Genomic DNA, 20,643 nt, shown 5'->3' on the forward strand with positions numbered 1-20,643 from the left:
AGAGTGCACTCCAGCCATTCTGAGCACACACATGGTGCAGTCAGCAGAGCCATTGCACGTTCACCCACAAAGGGAACCTGTCACATGCTGCGCCCAGCTCCTGGCTGCCACCCTGCACTTCCTGTGGACCCACCTAAGTTTAACCATGTTCTCATGTGGGCCCTCAGGACCTGACGCTCAGAGTGGGCTGAAGGGCAGGGTCCCTTCCCGCTTTCCCATGGCACTCTGCCTACCTTGGGTTCTGGGGCAGACTCTGGATTGGCCTGAGCCCCAGCTGGCTCTGGTCCCACCCTGCCAGCTCCTTCTGCAAGGTGTGGTTCCTCTGCATCTGTGAATGAGAGGGGGCAGGAGGCCATCACCCTACCCCGATCCAAGGCATCCTTCACAAGCCAAGGGGACAGGGCTTCAGCCCATGTGGGGCCCTTATGGGAGGGAGGCCAGAGCATGGAGAACATGGCCTGGGGCAGGTCCAGCTTCTAGAGGGCAGTGTCCGGGGTCAGGGACCAGAGGATTGATGCAGACCTGCTCATACCCCTGCTGCCTACCTGGGCTTGGTGTGAACAGGTTAGAAGGAATTGGCAAGGGAGCAAGTGGAGCGAAGAAATCTGCAGGAGCAGGAGCTGGCTCACCCCGCGAGGTCCCATTCGGATTCAACACGTCCACATAGCGAGCTCTGGATCTGCCTGCCAAAGGGTGGGAGGCAGATTCAGGCAGGCAGCCCAGGCAGCCTCCAGTATCTAAGCTGCTGCCTTCCCAGTGTGTCAGAGTAAGCAGGGACCCTCTGAGGAAGGCACCTTGCAGAGCCAACCTGCCCAGCAGCAGGGTGCCTGCTCCATCCCTTAACACCACATGGACTACATTTCTGTTTTTGTTTTTGGTTCTGGGGACTGAACCTGGGGAAGCTCTACCCCTCAGCTGCACCCCAGACTTTTACTTTGAGACAGTGTCTCACTAAGTTGCCCAGGCTGGTCTTGAAGTAGCCAGGATTATAAGCAGGTGCCACCACATACAGCTCTAGACTATGTTTCTGACTCATGGGACACCTCTGCCCCTAAGTTATCAATGCTGATGCTGATACGTGTGTTAATGCACAGGAGAACTGGACTCTTCCCCTCAAGGATTCCTCTCCATAAAACTCATCTTCTCTATAGTGCTGGGTCAGACACCCAGTCGGTGCACACTGTGACAGCTCAGCTCTCCAGGACAGTGCACCACTCAGACACCTCGACTTTGAGTGTGGCCATTACCTGCTTTTCTAGAAAACATGTTCACGGAGGCTGTGGGAGGCCCTGCAGACCCAGGGTGAGCCACCTGCGAAGTCCTGGGCAGTGATGTTGGAGGTGGGGGTGGAGCCTTCTTCTGCAGAGGGAGAAACAGCTCAGAAACACACTCAGGACTCTCCAGGAGGAGGACCCACATGCCAAAGTGTTAAGGAGCACACAGACACCCGCCTCTCACAACACACTCCAAATCACAGCCTACCTCCTCCTCTGGCTCATTCAAATTCACCCACTGGTTCTTCTTTTCATCCCAAACAATCTGCCAGGATTTTAAAAATAAAAGAAAAACAAACAAACAAACAAACAAAACAAACAAACAGCAGAGTGAAGTTGAGCCATCAGTGCCTGACCCCGAGGATGCAGCTCTTCAAGCTTGCCTGCCTCTGAGAAGCACTGCACAGTCATTGACAGGCACACCTCCACCATGCCAGCTCTGTGACTCACCGATTTGTTCTTGTCGTCTGGCAAGTAAGCTTCTGTCCTTTTTTTCACAGGTAGCCAACGAGAGAACCAGGACTCACTCTGGAGATAAAGCCATCAGAACAGCTGTGAGCACACCATGCTTAGTGAAATGAGCCCAGCCCCAAAAGGCAGACACCATGCCATTCTGCTGTGTGAGGTTGCCAGGAGTCAGGCCCGAAGAGAAAGTAGAAGGTTGGGGTTGGGGCAGAGGCTATGAGCTACAGGGACTCTTATTCAGGCTGGGAAGGTGACGTGCCACAGTGTGCATGTGCACAGTGCCAGAACTGCATGAAAAGGAAGCTGGGAGCTGTGTTCACATGTGCACATATGCGCGCGCGCGCGCACACACACACACACACACACACACACACACACATTTTTTGCAGTGTTGGGGATGGAACTCAGGGCCTCACACATGCTAGGCAAGTGCCTACCACAAAACCATACCCCAAGCCTCAAATGTATCTTAAACAAAACCCAGAACAATATCCCTATAGGAAGGCTTGGCATCTGAACCCTGAGGAATGAAGTTCTGGACATTCTCCCTGCCTGAAGAGTGGACAGCAGAGTGTCAGGAGGGCCTCAAAACAAAGGCCCTCTGGCTTCCCAGGTGGAGGACATTTAGGTGACAGGCAAGGTAGTTAAACATATCACATGCTGGACTTTGTCTCTACTAAAAAGAAGAGAGCAGGGGTGGCGGCACACACACTATCCCACCCAGCAGCTCAGGAAGCTGAGGCAAAAGGATCACAAGTCCAGCAACTTAGCAAGACCCTAAGCAACTCAGTGGGATCGTGTCTCAAAATAAAAAATAAAAAGAGCTGGGGCTGTGGGTCAGTGGCTAAGTGCCTCTGTGTTCAGTCCCTGGAGGGCATGCGCACGCACAAAGGGCTGGGGTTTGGCTCAGTGGCAGAGCTTGCCTAGCACGTGCAGGTCCTGGGTTCCATCCCCAGCACTGCAAAAGAAACCCAAACGAACAGGAGAGAAAAAGCAGCGCAGCCATAGACATCTCCAGTTGTTTCTCCAGCAGTCCCCAGAGACCACCTATCCTGAGAGCTGTCACCGTCTGCTATGAAACTGTCCAAAGCACTGCATTTTGTCTCTCCATTCACGTTTTCAATCACACTTATATCATTTTCAGAACATCTGCCATTCAAGTAAGTTCTGACAAACAGAACCCTCTGCGAACACACAACCACACTCTTGGGAAGACACTGTCCAGAGTCTGGAGGCCCTGTACCCACTGGAGGGGACATCCACACACATGGATGGTTCTAACGAGAGACGTGCATCCACGGTGCAGCAGGGACTCCCACAAGTCACTAAGACAACTGCTAGAAATGGAGGAAGACTAGAATGAGCACAGAAAAAGGAGCAGGGTAAAAATCAAGAGGGTCAAAGCACATGCCAGGGTGCTCAGCATGGCTGCGCAGCAGAGACCAGCCAACCACAGCTGCACTCCAGCAGCCCGGCGGGATGCCAGGGCCCAGGGCCCCACGGGCCACAGCACCACTGCAGACTTCTATGCCACTGTGAGCAGGACTCAGTACCGCCCTTTGGGGAAGCTGTTCAGCAACGTTCCAAAGCCTGAACTCTCCTCTCAAGGGGGGACACCAGGAGAAGCAAGCACAGTGCCATCAAGGGACAAGGACAAGAGCACTCATGTGACTACTTACAACGACCCACCAAGCACCATCCAAAGGTCCACTACTGAGAACGAGGTGAGAGGATACAGCACATGCATACAACAGATGCCACACATAACACCAGGGAGGCAGGACTGCCGCCAACTCCTGCGGTTGCCCTCTGGGCTGCTGTCAGCTGATGGCCACCCTCACTGACCATGTGCACACATAAAACCCTCACCCAGCTGCTGCCTGCCTTACACTCGATGGCGTGCATGCTACACCTCAAGAACAAAACTCCAGGGGCTGCTCTAATTAAAACACAAGCAAGCACCTTTTCCTTGCCCCGTCTGAGGAAAGCTGCCCCCTGGGCTCCCGCCCAGCAGAACAGCACGGAGGGTGGCTGCACGGTACCTTCTTGGTTTCTTTGGTCTCCTTTCTGGCTACTTGTGTAGGCCGCTTTGTTTCGGGCGCAGGTGTCAGAGATGAAGCAGACTGTGCTGACTCTGAGGTGGCATGACCCCAGGCTGGGGGAGTTTCTGCATCCTGCGCTGTCCTAGAGGAGCCCTGTCCCAAGGCGAGAGGGAAGTCAGGCTCCCCTGGAGGAACCAAAGGTAGGGGGTGCTTGCCACGGTATCTCCCCAAGTGGGCAGGACACTGAAGGGACTAGGCAGGGGAAGGGGTTGTGAGCAGCTTGGCCCCGTGTGCTCTGAAGAGCCTCCTGGGGTGGCAGCCAAGTGCCAGTTACACCTGGCAAGGAACTCCAGCTCTGTGGAAACCACGAGCAAGAAGGAACAGCACGCAGGCTGCACTGGGAAAAGCTCAGGTAAAACTGGGCGGTGTGCGTGTTAAAACAATGGTTTTTAAAAAGTCACTCCTGATGCCAGGCATGGTGGCACATGCCTGGAATCCCAAAGGCTCAGGAGGCTGAGGGAAGAGGATTGTGAGTTCAAAGCCATTCTCAGCATAAGCAAGGTGCTAAGCAACTCAGTGAGACCCTGTCTCTATATAAAATACAAAATAGGACCGGGGATGTGAGTCAGTGGTTGAGTGCCCCTGAGTTCAATCCCCAGTACCCTACCCCCCAAAAAAGTCACTCCTGGGTTAAGACCCTGCTTTCCATACTGGTAGACCTTCACTTTACTGTTCTAGGAACAGGATATTTAATACCAAGAACTTATAACAAAAGCTAAAACTATAGGAGTTGCCTATTGATGAAATGCCAAGGTCTTAGTGTCTGTAAAGAAGCTTCCAGAATGTTGGAACAACATTGTACTCAACCAATATCTCCACCTACTCTTCACACTTTAAGGGTTAAAGTGATTTGGAAGCACTTTAAGAAAAATTCAAAAAGTAATTCCAAAGTCTTCAGGATCGTCCTGCTTGCCACTGAAGAGGAGGAGTCCAGATGCCTATCAATGAGCTCTGTGGAGAACAAGTGGCTGTGAAAAGACATGGGGCAGTACCAAGTCAGCAAAGCTTCCACCGAAGTCCTCTTCACTCGGCTCGGGAAGCACCTTCCTGACAGGCGATTCCTCTGGCACCATTCCTGCCAAGGCAGAGAGTGGCTGGTGGGGCTCCAAGCTCAGACAGGGTAGCAGGCCCAGCCCAGCACACACACCAGCTGAGCCTCGCAGCTCCACCCTGCTAGGTGCTCCAGTGCTGTTTCCCAAACCAAGACTGAAGGCTTTTCCAATGCAGGGAAATTACTTTGTTCTTTAAAGCCAGGTCCAGGTTTTCCTTTGTTCAAATAGACAGTGGGTTGACACAGACCAGGGACACGCTCCACCAAATCCAACTTCCAGACAGAAGTCTGCCACCCCCACCTGTGCGCCCCACAGAAACACGGGAGGACAACTGGAGGCAGGCCCTGAGACGGTGCCAAGGCCACTTCCTCATACCCTGAGTGGTGATGTTCTATGTCATGACATAGTCAATTCATGACAGAAGCCAGCATCAGCACTCCTGCCACACAGACCCTTGGCCCATTTGGCCTGTGACTTTTGGCATGGTCCACAGTGTCCTCCACCAATCACCCTTGAATGCCAAGGCCACCTCGGTGCTGCCTTGGGAGGGCACCTCAGTAGACAAACCTGGGTCCAGGCTCCTGGTCTCCTGGAGCAGGGAGTCACTTTCCTGGAGAGATGGCACACCAGGTGGCAGCCCCAGCCCCGTATACAAAGCTGCAGGATCAGGCCTGGAGGGCTCTGGGAAGCCAACTGCAGACACTGGGGGTCCACAGCCAGGACCCGACTCCAGAGCTCCTGTGGGTGGTGACACTGGGAACATTGGCACCCTGGCAGGGTGGGCTAGTTGGCCATCAAGGAGCATCTGTGGAGCTGCAGGGGACAGTGCAGAAGAAGAGGTCTGGTCACATGGGGAGCTGAACGCAGGTCACCCACAGTTGTCACGGGTTCTTTTCCATAGCCTCACTCCTTCTATCAAGGGTGTCAGTGGTCTAGATGAAAAGCAGAAAATTCACTTTCCAGGGTACCAAGGGCAGAACAGATGCTTCTGCCCATCCTCGGCTGTGCTGTGGCATGTAAGCTCCAACCCACAGCACGACCTGAAGACAGGCTGGTGAACAGCTGCTGCCTGGCACAGGGCCCAGAGTCCTCCCCGCCAGTGCCAGGAGTCAAGCAGGTCACTCACACCCTCATGCCTCATCCAGCTCAGCACATGGGCAAGGGGCCTGGGCCTGCCAGCACCAGCTGGGCACTGGATGCACCACAAACAAAGCAGAGTCCTGACAGAGGGACCAAGTAAGATGACCAAGCAAGTACTAAGGAGAGCAGTCAGCAGCGGGACTGGGGAGCCTGTGGGTGCAGTGGGCAGGCTGTCTAGCAGAGAGGGCAGGCAGCAGAGCGCCACGGTCAGCACCAGCCCAAGGCAGGAGTGCAGCTGGAAGATAGAGTCGGGGGCAGCATGTGAGGTCAGCAGGGCTGCACAGGACTGAGGACTGCCCTGAGGACCTGTCTTTTCTCAGGTTAGGTAGGATCAGGCAAGAAGGGTGCTCGCCTGTCTAGGTCAGAGGGGCGGAGTACGAGAGAAAGGTATGGACCCTAAGACTTGGAGGAATGCTGCCTTTTCTCAGGCTGCTGCTGGGGCACAGGAGGGCCTATCTGAGCTGGCATTTGTGAGGCTCCCAGAGAAGGACATGGTTGAGGCAGCTGGAGTTCAGGGGACAGGCCCAGTAAGGCAGCAGGGTAAGTGGTGTCAGCAGACAGGTGAGGACAGCTCTGGAATCTGAGGGCTTGCCAAGGGAGGGTGTGTGAAGAGACACGAGGGGGATACCGAGGCCCAAAATCATCCTGGGAACACACAATGCTGACCCCTTTCCGCACAGCGAGGCAGTCCCTGTGCAGAAGCAGACCTCAGAGAGCAGGCACACGGGCTGCTGCATGTCCCACCTGAGGCCAGCAGCTGTGTGCCCTGGCTGGAACACTCGGCACTCGGCATCAGCAGGGGCTGGTCAGCACCCAGCCCCACTGGCTGGCCGTGCACTGGGGCATCCGACTGGTCCACCTCAGAGCCTGGAGTGCTGGGGCACTCCTGGGGGTCGGCTCCGTCCTGATTCCGTGGCACAGCACCCTCCTAAAGAGAACAGAGTCAGGTGCGTGGATGTCGCCCTGACAGCCCAGGGCTGCCCACTGCCCTTCCTGGACAGTAAGAAGATTCTAACACGCATGCTTCCAGACCTACACCGCTGAGATCAAATACTTTCCATGTGACAACCACAGGGCCACAAACCCTCTTGTCCAGTCTCTGTGCCAATTACTGGACAAGGCTGTGCTGCTGTAAAAGCCAGCACTACCTGGATCTGCCTCTCCACACGCTGCAGCTGCACCAGCCAAGCAGGCTCCACAAAGGACTCCTCCTCTGGTTTCTCCCTCAGCTGAGGATCAAAGAGGCGCAACTGGGAAGCCATCTAGAACCAAAGCAGAGGCACGTGTCACTGCCAAGGGATGTGAGCAAACTATGTTTTGGGGGTTTTGCATGGTACTAGGGTTTAAACCCAGGGCCTTGTACATGCTAGGCAAGCATTCTTACCATTGAGCCACATCCCCAACCCTGAACAATTGTTTTCAAATGCATGGTACTCTGGAATCATGTTGGACAGGAGCTTTTTAAAAGTGTGCTTGTGTGACATACCCCAAACCAACAAAGCTGGGTAATCAGACAGAGCCTACAAAAAAGGGTGATGTCTGTAGACCTCTCTGAGCTCACAAGCAAGTGGACCAGCAGGGCCTGGATCACACCTGGGGTAGGGACACCAGTTCTGCTGCCTGACTGCACATGATGCCCCCACCCAAGTGCTTAGTGGACCTAGGAAGTTGTGTGAGCCTTGGATGAATGTGCAGGCTGTGGCAGGACACAGATGCAACAAGCCTGCTGAAGCCATCATTCTTGGTGCTTAAAAATTCCCACAATAACAAATTTTCTTAGGTATCACACAGACACGTTTCCAGAAATGGAGCTGCTGGGGAGAAGCACACTGATATGCAAGCACTAGGGGCTGCCACAAGCTAGGAGGGGATGAGGGCTCCTGCCCTTGGCCACCACCCATGCACTGCCTGATAGGACAGGCTAGAAGCTAGGTGCAAACAGATGCTGACTGTGGACCCATAAGATTATGTTCTCAACCACCACACTAAACCACCTCAAAATGCAAATTACTAGAGGTAGAGATCATCTTATTTTGAAGCTTACCACTGAGCTTCTGTACTGGCAACAAGGCACCTGAAGAACTCCTATGCTAAGACTGTAGAAAACACACACCTTCCAAGAAAGCTAAAAATCTCTAACACAGGTTCAGACACCTGCCACCAATCCACCCTTCCAATGCCATTCATGTTCCCATGTCCAGGTGCCCATGCATTTCCTGCAGGCAGCACAGCACCAGCAGGAGGCCCAGGAGACCCACCTGGACCAGCTGGCTGATGAGCACCACAGAATACGCGGCAGGCTGTGTCAGGATGCTCTTGGCGATCACCTCACAGTAGTGGAAGGCCTGTGTGGCGAGACCCATCTCAGCCAGGCGGCAGGAGTAGATGAACTTAAACACCTGGAACACAAGCGAGGCTCTGACTTGGGGCTCCCACCCTCCCCGTGCCATTCTGCCAGTTGTGGGTTACTCTGCACATCTTGTGTACCACTGAACACCCGCAAGCCAACTAACCACAGGGCCTGTCCTGACCTCTGACGTATTTTAAGGTCCAAGTGAACAACTAAGCTTCTCAGAAATCTGCTCTGTCCCCTAGTAACATCTGTGACAGGGCCACAGGTGCCCCAGCACAGCCAGACACTCCTGGACAGATGCCTGCCCTGTGGTGAAAACTGTCCCATTGACACCCTACTGTCGCTACATCATGTTTCTCCCCCACCAACACACACAGGCACACTTACTCTCTCTCTCCCCCTCTCTCCTGTGTGAGATCACACAGACCCCATACTAAAAAAAGATGACGTGTGTATAACTGCAAAGGTCTAATTTAAAAAAAAAAAAAAAAAAAAAAATGGGGTTGAAGTACTTGAAATCAAGGATTCTAGTTTTTTAATATTTAAAATGTTAAGCACCCCAGCTACTTGGGAGGTTGAAGCAGAAGGAATGCCAGCCTGGGCAATTTAGTCTAATGCCATTTCAAAAAAATAAATAAGGGGTGGGGGAGAAACAGATTAGTCATAAAGCACCCCTGGGTTCAATCCTTAGTACAAACAGGTAAATGAGTAAATAAATAAGGTGGACAGGTAAACAGATAATAGATAAGTAAATATTAAGAACAAAAATGTAAACAAAAAAGCCCTCAATTCCACTTGGTTGAGTTTAGTTTGTTTGTTTGTTTGTTTTTTTAAATGTTTTTAGTTGTAGAAGGACACAATACCTTTACTTTACTTATTAATCTTTATGTGGTGCTGAGGATCAAACCCAGTGCCCCACACATGGCAAGGCAAGAGCTCTACCACTAAGCCATAGCCCCAGCCCCACTTGGTTTTGTTTTTGAGGAAAACACACACCATCTTGTCTCTCCAAGAGGAAATCCAAAAATCCTCACCATCGTTTGCTTAAGAATCAAAGAACCTCAACCACCACAAGCTTGTAGGCACCAGCCATTCACTCACACCTACCTGGAAATTAGGTAAGGCGCTGGTTTGGGCCCCAAGCGACTGGGCGTATTCATAGGCTTCTGTCCTCTGGATAGCCTCATTTGTGGCAAACTTTAAAAATGGCAAACTGTTGAGGAAATGAATCGTTACTGCTGCCATACACAACCAGCCTTGAGGCAAGTCACCCAGAAATGGCCCACCCTGGGACAAGGACACAAGGGTGCTGTTTTCAAAGTTAAGGAGAGGGACCTTTTCCTTTTGAAGGAAAGCATACCACTACATTTACTTGATTCCTTACCTGTGGTTTGATCCAATCAAGACAAGTTTTGTAGTTTTCTTTGTATAAACCCCAAATCCAACCTGGGCCATAAGGTAGCAGAAGTGTGCAGCATCTAAGAGGCCTTTTGAGGCTGATGAGAAACAGAGCAGCCTGTCTCAGTCCCTGGGAATGCTCCCAGGAGGAACCACAAAGGCTCACCCACCCAACAGAATGCCAGCGGCTCCTCGGACTCCAGCACTGGGGTCCCTAGCCCCAGGGCCCCAGGCCCACCTCACACCTGACCCACCTAGGGTATCGCCCATCGTAGCCATGGTCCTGGACTCGACGTCCATGTTGTTATTCAAGTTGGACAAAACCATGGCAAGATGTGGCCTCCAATCTCCCCACTTCTCGTCCCCACAACACTGCAATTAGAAGAAACCAAACAAATCCTCATCCTCAGAAGAGCGGCACTTCCACTTCCATTTCCTCACTGCTGAGCCCAATGAGAAAGCAAGAACAAGAGTGATGTCTGAAGAGAGCGCATCCACGAGAAGGTGCTCACCGTGGATGCAGCGGGCATCCGCCCAGACATGAGCTGGTAGACGGTCTGCAGAGGGTCATTGATGGGAAGGCTGTTGGCAAACCTGGGCAGACACAGAAGAAAACCACCTGATTCTGGCTGTTAGAAACACCAAAGCCCAATCTCAGCCCTTGTACTGAACCATCAGACTGAGGTCTGATCTTGGGAAAGCAAACACATCTCCACTCTAAAAAGTGCAAAAGATGAGGACAAGAATTCAGGAATTCTACAGAAAATATTGAAAACCACCAGTTAACAAAAAATTTTACATCTCTCAGCAGAGTGACCCAAGGAAGAGGGTCAGATAAGCCTCTGAGCCCATGCTGGACAATCCCATGGCACAGATGGGACATCTGTGTGCCAGGCTGATGATAAGCCCCTACCTGGTCATGACACGGGCGTGTGTCCGGCTATCCATCTTACTCGCAAGTAGCAGAGCATGACCCCATAATCCATTTTTCATCGCAGACTCTAAAGCATCCTGTAACACATATCAGGGCTCACATGAGCCATCAGAGTTAACTCAGCTCTGCAACAAACAGGTGACAGGTCATATGGTATTACACGCTGACAGAAGGGACTGGAGACAGCATTCTCAGTTTAGAGGGCAGAGAGACCAACATTCCATTTCCCTAGTTTCACAGTCCCGTGGCAAACAGACGTGGTAGATGCACACTGCTTTCTCTACTGCAGCATCAAGACAGGCCCATTGGTCACACCAACTGCAACCCAAGGCAGTATCACCCAGATTAGCCCAAGGACTGTGAGGAATGCCACATCAGCACCCACTCCTCAATTCAAATGACACAGAAGTCTGCAAGGACATCCTCCCAACACCATACCTTCGTAAATGCACTTTTGCTGTACCCAAAGCAACCAGAGGTTCAATTTAGCACTTTAGGCAAAAATGCTGCAATAGAGGTAAGAGTAATAAAATGCTAATAGGTTACATGATTTCATTCAGTTGTAAAGTTAAAATCCTGTTGATCAAATAAATATGCGCTTTCACCAGTGGTGGCATGTGTCTGTAATCCCAACTACTTGGCAGGCTGAGGAGGGAGATCACTTGAGCCCAGGAGTTTGAACAGCATGGGCAACGTTGCAAGACCCTATTTCAAAAAAAGAGCTTGGGAGGCTAGGAGTGCAGCCACTGGAGGAGTGTGTGCTTAGCATACACAAGGCTCCGGGTTTGATCCCCAGCACCAAAACAAAAATATGAGGTTGATCATGACACAGGAGAGAGAACCCTGTGCTGATCAGACACCCCTGGGTTGCAGGGCCCCAGGGGCCGGTACAAAGTGATGTTCACCCTCAGCATCTCTAGAAAAGGACATTTTCTGCCCCAGGCCCTGCCCTCCTGGGCAGCCATACTGTCTCCACCACCGTCACCCTGGTCCCTCCTTCACCCATGCAATCAGAGCCCATGGCCAGGGTGCCAACGCGTCTCCATGGCTCTAGAACCCGAGCCTGTCCTCTGTGCACTTGGCACCTCCTCCCAACTCCCAGCACTGCCCACTACAGGGGCTATGGACAGAGGCCCCACTTGGTGAGAGCAGGCTCATCCGCAATACGCTGCCATCCGAGATGCAGCGGGCACAGCAAGCAGCAGCAGCACGCAGATCACGCACTTATCCATCAAGTGATGGGAAGCTGCTTGCGAGCTCTCACCACGGCGCTGGAAGGAGACACCACTGGTGCCATCAGGGACACCCTACATGACTGCCCAGCACCCAGGCCAATAGGTGGGCCCAAGAAGCCCCATGGTCCTAGTGCGGCCACCACTCACCTTCTTGCGGCCATAGAGTAGCAGCTCTCGGAACCTCTCTGTTTCCTTCTCCAGCGTGCTGGTGCTGGCACTTTGACTGTCCGTGAGAAAGGAGAGCTGGGCCTCACCAGACTCCTCCTCCTGCACCTGCTCCACAGCCTCATTAGTGAAGTCTATCAGATTAGCCTCGTTGGGTGACTTCCCTGGGAGCCACACTGTCCTGTGGTCGCGCAACAGAAGCTCTGCAATGTCTGTTCCCACCACGGTCTACAGGATGCACAGAAATGGCACAGAGAGCAACTAAAGGCTTTCATATTGACAGAATTGCCAGCAGGAGGATAAGACAGTTGCCATAGTTAGACGAGGGTTCTGGCCAGGCTCTGCAGGCCCAAAGCCCAGCTATGACACAGCCAGGGACACAGTGGGCCTACAGTCCCCCAGGACTAAGACCTCAGCTGACCCCATACCCCTCCCTCCCCAGGTCACTGATATGAGGACCCTCCTGAGGAAACCATGTCACAGCAGGCCCACAACTGTCTGCAGCTTGGGATGCAAACAAGGGAACAGATCCTAAGACCAAAGATGGACATGGACAGGCATGGAAGAGTTAAGAAATAACACACCCCGTTCTGTCTGCACAGTAGAATGATGAGGTTCCAAAGGAGACTTGCAGACTCTTTGTCCATTAGACTTTCATTCTGCAAACATTTTGTAGCCTTGTTCTGGGCAAAATTAATAACATCCACTTTATGGGTGTCATCTCTGGAAAAGAGCAAGTGCCAGGTCAAGTACCAGCTGTGATGGGCTGAGAGAGCTGGCTCATGAGAATGTCACAGGCCAGACTCTCAGGGAAAGGACTAACAGACTCCATTCTGCTCTGAGACTCCATGTTATGTAGGAAATAAGCTTCTCCCATGGGAACACCCGCCTCTGTGACCATCATCAGTTACTTGGTGTGACATGTTTAATAATATACAATGGCAACTCCTATGTAGTAAGAATTGCTCTCTTTTGATTCCTATTGCTCCTAAACAATGTACCATGTGAACAGTGATTGTGTGGATGTTAGCAACCATTCTTTAGTTTGTACCTAGGTAAGGGTCATTCTGACCCACTTCCCCCTCTGTCGATGATCTCATGATGTTAATGTGTAATTTCGGATCATAGCAACAGACACTTATGATTAATGTGATTTTTGGTGTAAGAACCCCTACAACCCTGTGGTCGGGGCTGTTCTCCCAATAGCCATTTTTTGGGGGCATTGTGTGAGACAGTCAGCCGGCCGGCTTAATAAAGACTCTCAAATTTGGACTTCTCAGTGGTGATCGGTCTGTTCTTAAGTTGCGCCCCATAACACCAGCAAGATCAGCGACCTTAGGGGACAAGCTCTATGGCTGCACTGTGGAGACTCCAAGCGACACCAACAAGGGACATACTTGCCAAGAGGCCCTGGGAACGAGCGCAGCTCCTCCTGCTCAGGCGTGTGCTGCAGCAAGGTCTGTCAAGAGAGGGGTGTGGGAGCAGTTTGCACAAGCGGCCCTGCCCAGTGTGCGGCCACACCGGCACCCACACAGGCAGTGGTGGTGCCCTCATGGTTGTGACAGGAGTCTACAAACTTCTTCCTACAGCGAGAACTGAAGCGGGTTCCTAACACGTGATAGGAGAGCCTCCAGGGCTGCAAAGCAGGTGGTCCAATCCACCCTAGCCTCCCTTACTGCAGCCCCCCACCACCACTGGACTGTGAAGCTCCCCCACCCATTATGGAGAATCACCGACAAAATGAGTGTCCCCAAAGTCAAAAGGTGTGAATAAGAACAAAAAATGCACAAAGAGTAAAACCAAGTCCAACCCAAAGCAGCTGCCTAACGCTGCCTTCTGGAAGGAAGAGGCTGCACACAGAACCGGCCCTGGAGGACACACGTCCCTGCCACATTTGCTGACCACAGGCACTCAGGGCTGGCTGAGTCCTGGATTACCTCCATGCTGTGGATCTCCACCAGTGCAGGCTGTCCTTCTGAAGGCAGGTTGGGGATCACTTTAATGAGTTGGCCACCAGGACCAAACCTGGCACAGATGTGAGGCACTGAGAACTTTTCAGGAGAAGTTGGTCTTGATGGAACTACATTTAAATAAATCAGGAGAAACAATCAGCTAGTCTCTTAGATTTCCGCTCAGTCTCCGTCTGTGATAGCCACAGATCATGCAATGGAAATGGTACAGTCAAGCAGCCCAGGCTTCAGCCAAGGGAAAGATGTTCACCTGTGAGCTCACACATATTTCTACTTGTTTTCAAGAAATAGCTTTTAACCATGGACTCTAGAGAGAAGGTTAGAATGTGACTCGTGGCACAAGTCCGGGAACAGTCCCCTCAGACTGCTCCCCGAGGGCCAGTGCGGGCTGTGGAGAGCTGCTGCCCAAGCTTGCTTAGTGGCTGCCGCACCTTAATAATGTGTGCAGACGCCAGCAGGCTCAGAGCCACAGCCACACTGCAGTCCAGGGGCCAGCACTAGCCTGCCGCTCAGGGAAGGAGGGGACAGAGTCGTCCTTAGGCTACAGGAGCAGAGTGAGCCAGGTGCTCACAGATCTCCATCACAAGTGACTCCCTCATTCTGATCCAGAGCTAGCCATCACCCTCTGAACTGCTGAGACAAACCTTGATCCACAGCAGGCCAGCTGGTGTCCGCGGGGTAGCCATACTCTGGAAAGCCATGTGCACTGCCGAAATTGCTGCTGTAGGTGCCGTAGGCATAATCACCATGAAAGGAGCCTGGGGGAGGCGGGACCTCGAAGGAACCAGTAGTCACATTGTGGCTTCTGTAAATCTGACTCTTGGAAAAGCAAGCAAGTGGGGAAAGTGAGTTCTACCAAAGCCAGCAAGGCTATGGGCACACTGTCCAAACTATAACAGGGAACTGGGTAGGCAGAACTGCCTGTGCATACCTGGTGTGAATGGGAACTGAGGCTGCTGCGGCGGCTGGGCAGACTGTGTGTGCTGTGCAGGCTCCGTGCTGAGTGCTCACTGTGGATGCTGCGCCTGTCCACCTCCTCCCCGTAAGGGTCTCTGGGGGGCTCAGTGTCATCGTCAAAGCTCCCTGTGAAGCGAGGGTCGTACCTCCAGTGGTCATCGAATTTCTCAGATCTAAAGGAAGCAAGGGTCGAGGCAGAGAATGGGAATGAGGGCAACTGGGACAACATGCAAACTGCCGGCCCTTACTACTCTTTGTCCTCCCCTCCATCCCAAGGCACGCTCCTTGTCCTGAAGAATGTCAGTTAAGCAGACCAGGCACAAGAACCAGGCCCAAGGTCACACTCAGACCCTGACTGCAAGTGCACCTCAAGTGTGGCCCTCCCCTGGGCTGTTGGTCAGAATGGACAAGAAGGGACATAAAATGGAGAGAGCCAGACCCCTGGTGCTCCCAAGACCACTAGCCAGGCACTACTGCAGGTTGGCTCTACTTTCACAGCCCAGAGCTGGAAGCGCCAGAGAGGTGTGGCCCAGTCTCCCTCTTGGAGACTAAGACTGAGACAGCAGGCAGTGCTCCCCAAAGGCTTGGAACTGTAGCTCCCTGGCCAGCTCCAAAGACATGGGGCAGGTGAGTCAACGCGCATGCCTGGCTTACTGCCAGCCTTCCTGACCCAAGTGCACTTTACCCACCTGTCGCCGTAAGCATAGCTTTCCTTCCTGTGTGGGTCGTACTCAGCATCATACCAGCACCTCCGATCCCAAGTGCGGGGATCCCTGAATCTAGAACCGTAGTAGCGATCCCAGCGACCTGGGTCTGTAAGTGAGGAACACAGGGGTCAAAAGAAAGCCAGCATTCACAGAAGAACTGCACTGTCCCAGGCTGGGGAAGTGCCAGGGCTCTTGAAAAAACCACAGCATCCTCCTGGGATGGGCAAGACCCCTGAGTGGGAGCCCTGACACTGGAGGAGAAAGCTGTGTCCTGCCTGTCTCCGTATAACCACCTGGCAACTGGCTAGCCGTTCTCTCAATACGAATGTTTTTGCTTTATAAGAAAACAATGCTAAAAGACTTTTTTATTAATGTTTTTGTCATCATCACTACTTTTTTTTAATGTGCTGCTCGGAACAGAGCCCATACCTCATGCCAAGAAAGCACTCTACCACAGGTACACCACAGAACCAAACGCAACTCTTTAACAGTTAATCCCCAATTCTAGGTTTTACTAGTGTTTCTTCATAATATAACCCAGAAGATTTTAAGAAATAATCTCAATAATAAAAGGTAATTTCAGGCCTGTGATCCTAGCTTCTCAGCAAGCTGAGGCAGGAGGTTACAAGTTCAAGGCTAACCTGGGCAAGGTTATATATATAGCCAAGACTTGTCTCAAAGTAAAAAATAAAAAGGGTTGGGGATATGGCTCAGTGATACAGCACCCAAGTTCAATCCTCAGTAACCCCTCCCCCCAATAAAACAACTTCAAAAAGGAACACTACGAACAAACTGGATGTGGATGTGGATGTACCACTTTTGGCAAGTGTGTAAAAATCTATTTAAAGTAGATGCACACATTCAAGGGGAAAAACAACCCTCCTGGGAAGTAGGAGAGGTGGACCATGTGGACACTGTCAAGGGGCTGCAGGGCCCTAAGAACACAGGATCACATGGTCAGGACAGATATGACCAGCAGGACTGCTAAGGGAACTCCCAGACCTTCCAGGACACAGCTACATGCCATCCATGCTGCCTGGGAGGTGGCAAAGCATCTTCAACTGCCACAATGGCACCGTCTACGTTCATTACTGCCAAGTAGTGGGCCTTGGGTGGTCTCTGTGCATGCAGACATGCTGGTGGGACTAGAAAGTGAGCTTTAATTTTAATTTCATTCCATCAGCTCAGAGTTACAAGTGGACTAAACAGCCCCAGAACTACTCATCACTGTGCTCTGATAGAAAATCAAAGACTACCATCAATACGATAGAGTAACCTGTGCTATAGTTGGGACGTGGTCTCTTAGTACATTTGCTCTCAGATGCAAAGAACTTTCAGTAACCTTGGCTCATGGATGCAAACAAAGAAGCTGGTGAAAAGGAAGTCAGCTCCTGTCATCCAGGAGAGCAGAGTGCAGACATGGCCGCCTGCTCAGGAGCAGCCTTCTGACAACGCAGCAGCTAGAGGCTGCAATTCCCTCCACGTACCTCCATAATCATACTGGCCGGAGTAGTAATTTGCATAGTAATCACTATGACTGCTCCATCCACTCTTGGAATTATAGTACCCTTCAGGATACCCTTGCCTGAAAAACACAGAGCTGTTAAAACCACATTACCAAAAACAGCAGACAATACAAAGTACACTCAGCAGACATTCATCAAAGCACTTAGGTTGCTGGATACAGGGTTCGCGGCTGTAATCTGACAACTAGGGAGGCTGAGGCAGGAGGAGCACAAGTTTGAGGCCAGCCTCAGCAACTTGGTGAGACCCTGTCTCAAAATAAAAGCAAATCACCCCTGGGTTCAATCCCCAGTACCAAAAAAAATTCTAATTAGAAGATTCAAAACAGAGGATGAGATTATGGATTTCTACCACATGTCTAAATGAAATTTACCTCAGCAAAAGAAAAACAACTCTCTGTGTTCTCAGGGCTTCATCTCATAAGAGTTCTTGACACACTCAACAGAAGGAAAAGTGCTGGGCCTGAGATCACCCTGAATGCTGATTTCACTAGCCCTCACGGCAGACCACTAGCCACATGTGCACTGCCCGGCCTCGGGAGCAGCGCTGTGAGGCGCCTGGCACGCCTTTGTCTGGATAGGCCAAGCTGCAACCCTGACTCTCAGTATCAGAAAGATGAGACAAATGATCAAGTCACACAGGTTGCTTATACTTTTAAGACTCTTAAAAGGACTTAATAGCGTATATTTGAATGTTTTAATAGCCATTTTTATTTTATCTTTTAAATGTGGCTTTTCTCATACTCCTTCTGGAAGTGTCACTGAGTCACATCTGGCTGCTTGGCTGGCACAGCACCTATAGCAAGGACCAGCCATCCAACCCCTCCTGCTGGCTTGGCTGCTCAGTCTAGTTGGCCACACTAGATCACATTCATCTGCAGAGCAGTGGTTCCAGAAAAGTGGCCTGACACAGAGCCAAACCAAGAGCACACCTCCTCCTCAGCTGAGCTCACCACCTGCCCACTCTTCAGGAGGGACACCACCACAGAACAGGAGACTGTTCTGACCCTGCACAGGTCCTGCAGCGACCTGACCAATAGGCTGAGGGAATGTAACATAAGCATAACACTACAAATGAAAGCACGCACACACACCCCAGCAAGGCCAAGAAGAGGAAGACTACCCTCTAGGCTATGACACAGGGAGGAAACCATCCTGTGGGCCCCTGGCCTTGCCTGGCCCAGAGGTCTACCAGGGTCTAGAGGCCCCTCTTCCCACCTGAAGTTACTTTCCACATGAGCCTGCAGGTGGGCAAGTGGAAGGAAAACGGAGGTGAGAAGCTCGCTTGGCTCTGCTCTCCCCTGCATGCTCCCTCTGGGCCCTAGGAACCACCTGCCCACCCTCTCCCCTCACAGGCTCGGAATCAGCAAGCCCCCTGCAACCATGCCCAGCTTCCCAAGTGGCATGGCCTACACAGCAGTGAAGATCCCTTGAGTCTTCTCACAACCAAGTCCCTGCTTTGCAGTACAGGTATGGAACCCAGGGCTCTGTAGGCTACGCAGGTGCTTCACCACTGAGCTGTGCCCCTACCCACAATGTCTCGAGAAAGAGGAAGCCTCCATGTCACCATGCTGTATACACCAGGAATGGCCAGCTACTCATGCCCACACACTGGTGTGTGCCTTTGGAGAAAGGGGCCCCGGGGGCCAGCTAAATGGGCAAAGGTTCACAGGCAGAGCCTTCTGTTTTCCAAGAAATCACCAAAAAGTCACAACAAATCAGCATACAGACCCTTCTGAAAGAAAGCACATGTACAGTGTTTTAGCTTTAGTACTTTTGGACCGGGCTCTTATACATTGCTAAGTCAACAGCAACATGCCCTGTAACAAAGCCTACTCCTGTCAGGTACCACTCCTTAGCTCTATCTGACAAGGAACAATGGCTGAGCAGAGACAGCACAGTCAGCAGTGACCAGGATCCACGCCCCACTACTTCACTCATCTCCACCGACAACCGAGGGACAGCTCAGAAGCAGTCTCGTAGCTTCAGGAATGCCGGCAGACTTTGACCTGTGTGAAAGCTTACTCAAGGAAGGCATGATGCCATGGCTCTTTCTAGATAACTCCTCCAAAACTGCAAATCAGGCAGGGACCACCAGTGCAGGAGACACACAGGCTTTCTGGCAGAGAAGGCCCTCAGGCAAGGGCACAGGTTTCCAGGTTCTGCATTTTGGAGCTGCCTGACAGATTCCAGGATCATGCCATCTCTGTGGCCCGTTCTTGCAGGCATCTGGAGAAGACTGCCGTAGTTAAAAATGGCCAATCTAAGAGCCCTAATTACCAATCGGCAAACTGCCAGAGTAAGGACCACCTGACAGAAGAATCACTGGTCCAGAGGCAGGGAGACTGTGAGTGCAGAGGTGGCCAAATACCAGCCAACAGCTCCGCTAGGACTGCGTGTGGCAGTGTGTTCCTCATGCCATCTGTCTACACTGACGAACATGAACTCAAGTTAAAAAGGTTTGCTAAATTCTTTACAGATACAGAACTTTTCAATCACTAAGTTACCATTGTAGCCAGCAACACAAATATGAGTCTGGGTGAAAGAGTGAAGTCCCGCAAGGGACACAGCTCCCACCTGGGAGTGGGCCGGTCGGAGCAGTGACTTGCTCGGGAGCTGGGCCGCTCAGGTTCGGAGTAGCGGTAGTTCTCAGCATAAGCAGGTGCTGAGCTGTCATAGGGCCTGTATCGAGGTTCATACAGGCCGTACATGTCCTGTGGGAAGAAGGTTTGGGCACCGTCAGGACTCCAATCAAGAGCAGCCAGTTCCAGCTCTACGCACTCTGGACAACCACCCTCCAAAAGGCAGACTTCCTCATCAGATGAATCCAGGCAAAGTTCATGTTCCCAGGCAGATAGCAGGGCTTCCCAAAACTGACAGCCCACCCTGCTCAGGAGATAGCATAGAGGGGCTCAGAAGGCAGCCCTGAGGAGTCATGCAGACTTCTTAAGGGCACTAAGGTTCCTGCAGAGATGCCACAATCTAAACAAAGTGTGACCTGCCTCAGTCACCACTCAGTGAAGCAACAGACCAAGGGTCCTACATTAAGAGGCTTTCAGCCCCATTACAAAATAACCTGTGGCCTCAACCTAGTCTCTAAGGTGCGTCCAGGTGGATGCCTGAGGGTCTAAAGAGAATATGAAAAAAGGCCTGTGTCGGTGCCAGCAAATGCATCCTTCATTCCACCTTTGTGGTTGCCTGGCAGGTAACATGTAATCATGGGAAATGGACACGTTCTGATCACTACTAGAGACACAGCAACCAAAGGAAAAGTAGGGACTCGGGCTGGATGCCCAACTGCCCACACGCACTCCACTAACAATGCTCAAGGCCTAGGAGGGGGTGCAGGCCATAGCCAGAGGCAGCAG

General features: G+C 51.9%; 1 protein-coding gene across 4 annotated transcripts in view; it reads right to left on the reverse strand.

Moving 5' to 3' along the window:
- SEC16A (SEC16 homolog A, endoplasmic reticulum export factor) overlaps window positions 1–20,643 on the reverse strand; it is a 35,438-nt gene that overhangs the window by 4,264 nt on the left and 10,531 nt on the right. For all 4 annotated transcript variants that reach the window (XM_079112975.1, XM_079112974.1, XM_079112972.1 and 1 more), the window contains exons 3-27: window positions 19,853–19,989; window positions 17,240–17,337; window positions 15,735–15,858; window positions 15,020–15,218; window positions 14,733–14,907; window positions 14,056–14,198; window positions 13,516–13,577; window positions 12,703–12,841; window positions 12,101–12,346; window positions 10,698–10,795; window positions 10,297–10,378; window positions 10,039–10,156; window positions 9,771–9,882; window positions 9,494–9,599; window positions 8,292–8,432; window positions 7,182–7,295; window positions 6,778–6,961; window positions 5,461–5,706; window positions 4,834–4,916; window positions 3,782–3,934; window positions 1,725–1,802; window positions 1,483–1,539; window positions 1,248–1,359; window positions 546–683; window positions 234–328 (exon numbers count right to left, since the gene is read on the reverse strand). In XM_079112975.1, coding sequence (XP_078969101.1) covers window positions 234–328; window positions 546–683; window positions 1,248–1,359; window positions 1,483–1,539; window positions 1,725–1,802; window positions 3,782–3,934; window positions 4,834–4,916; window positions 5,461–5,706; window positions 6,778–6,961; window positions 7,182–7,295; window positions 8,292–8,432; window positions 9,494–9,599; window positions 9,771–9,882; window positions 10,039–10,156; window positions 10,297–10,378; window positions 10,698–10,795; window positions 12,101–12,346; window positions 12,703–12,841; window positions 13,516–13,577; window positions 14,056–14,198; window positions 14,733–14,907; window positions 15,020–15,218; window positions 15,735–15,858; window positions 17,240–17,337; window positions 19,853–19,989 — 3,240 coding nt within the window. The remainder of the gene's footprint in view (window positions 1–233; window positions 329–545; window positions 684–1,247; window positions 1,360–1,482; window positions 1,540–1,724; window positions 1,803–3,781; window positions 3,935–4,833; window positions 4,917–5,460; window positions 5,707–6,777; window positions 6,962–7,181; window positions 7,296–8,291; window positions 8,433–9,493; window positions 9,600–9,770; window positions 9,883–10,038; window positions 10,157–10,296; window positions 10,379–10,697; window positions 10,796–12,100; window positions 12,347–12,702; window positions 12,842–13,515; window positions 13,578–14,055; window positions 14,199–14,732; window positions 14,908–15,019; window positions 15,219–15,734; window positions 15,859–17,239; window positions 17,338–19,852; window positions 19,990–20,643) is intronic.

This window comes from Sciurus vulgaris (assembly GCF_902686455.1).
Source record: "Sciurus vulgaris genome assembly, chromosome: 15".
Taxonomy (NCBI): Eukaryota; Metazoa; Chordata; class Mammalia; order Rodentia; family Sciuridae; genus Sciurus; species Sciurus vulgaris.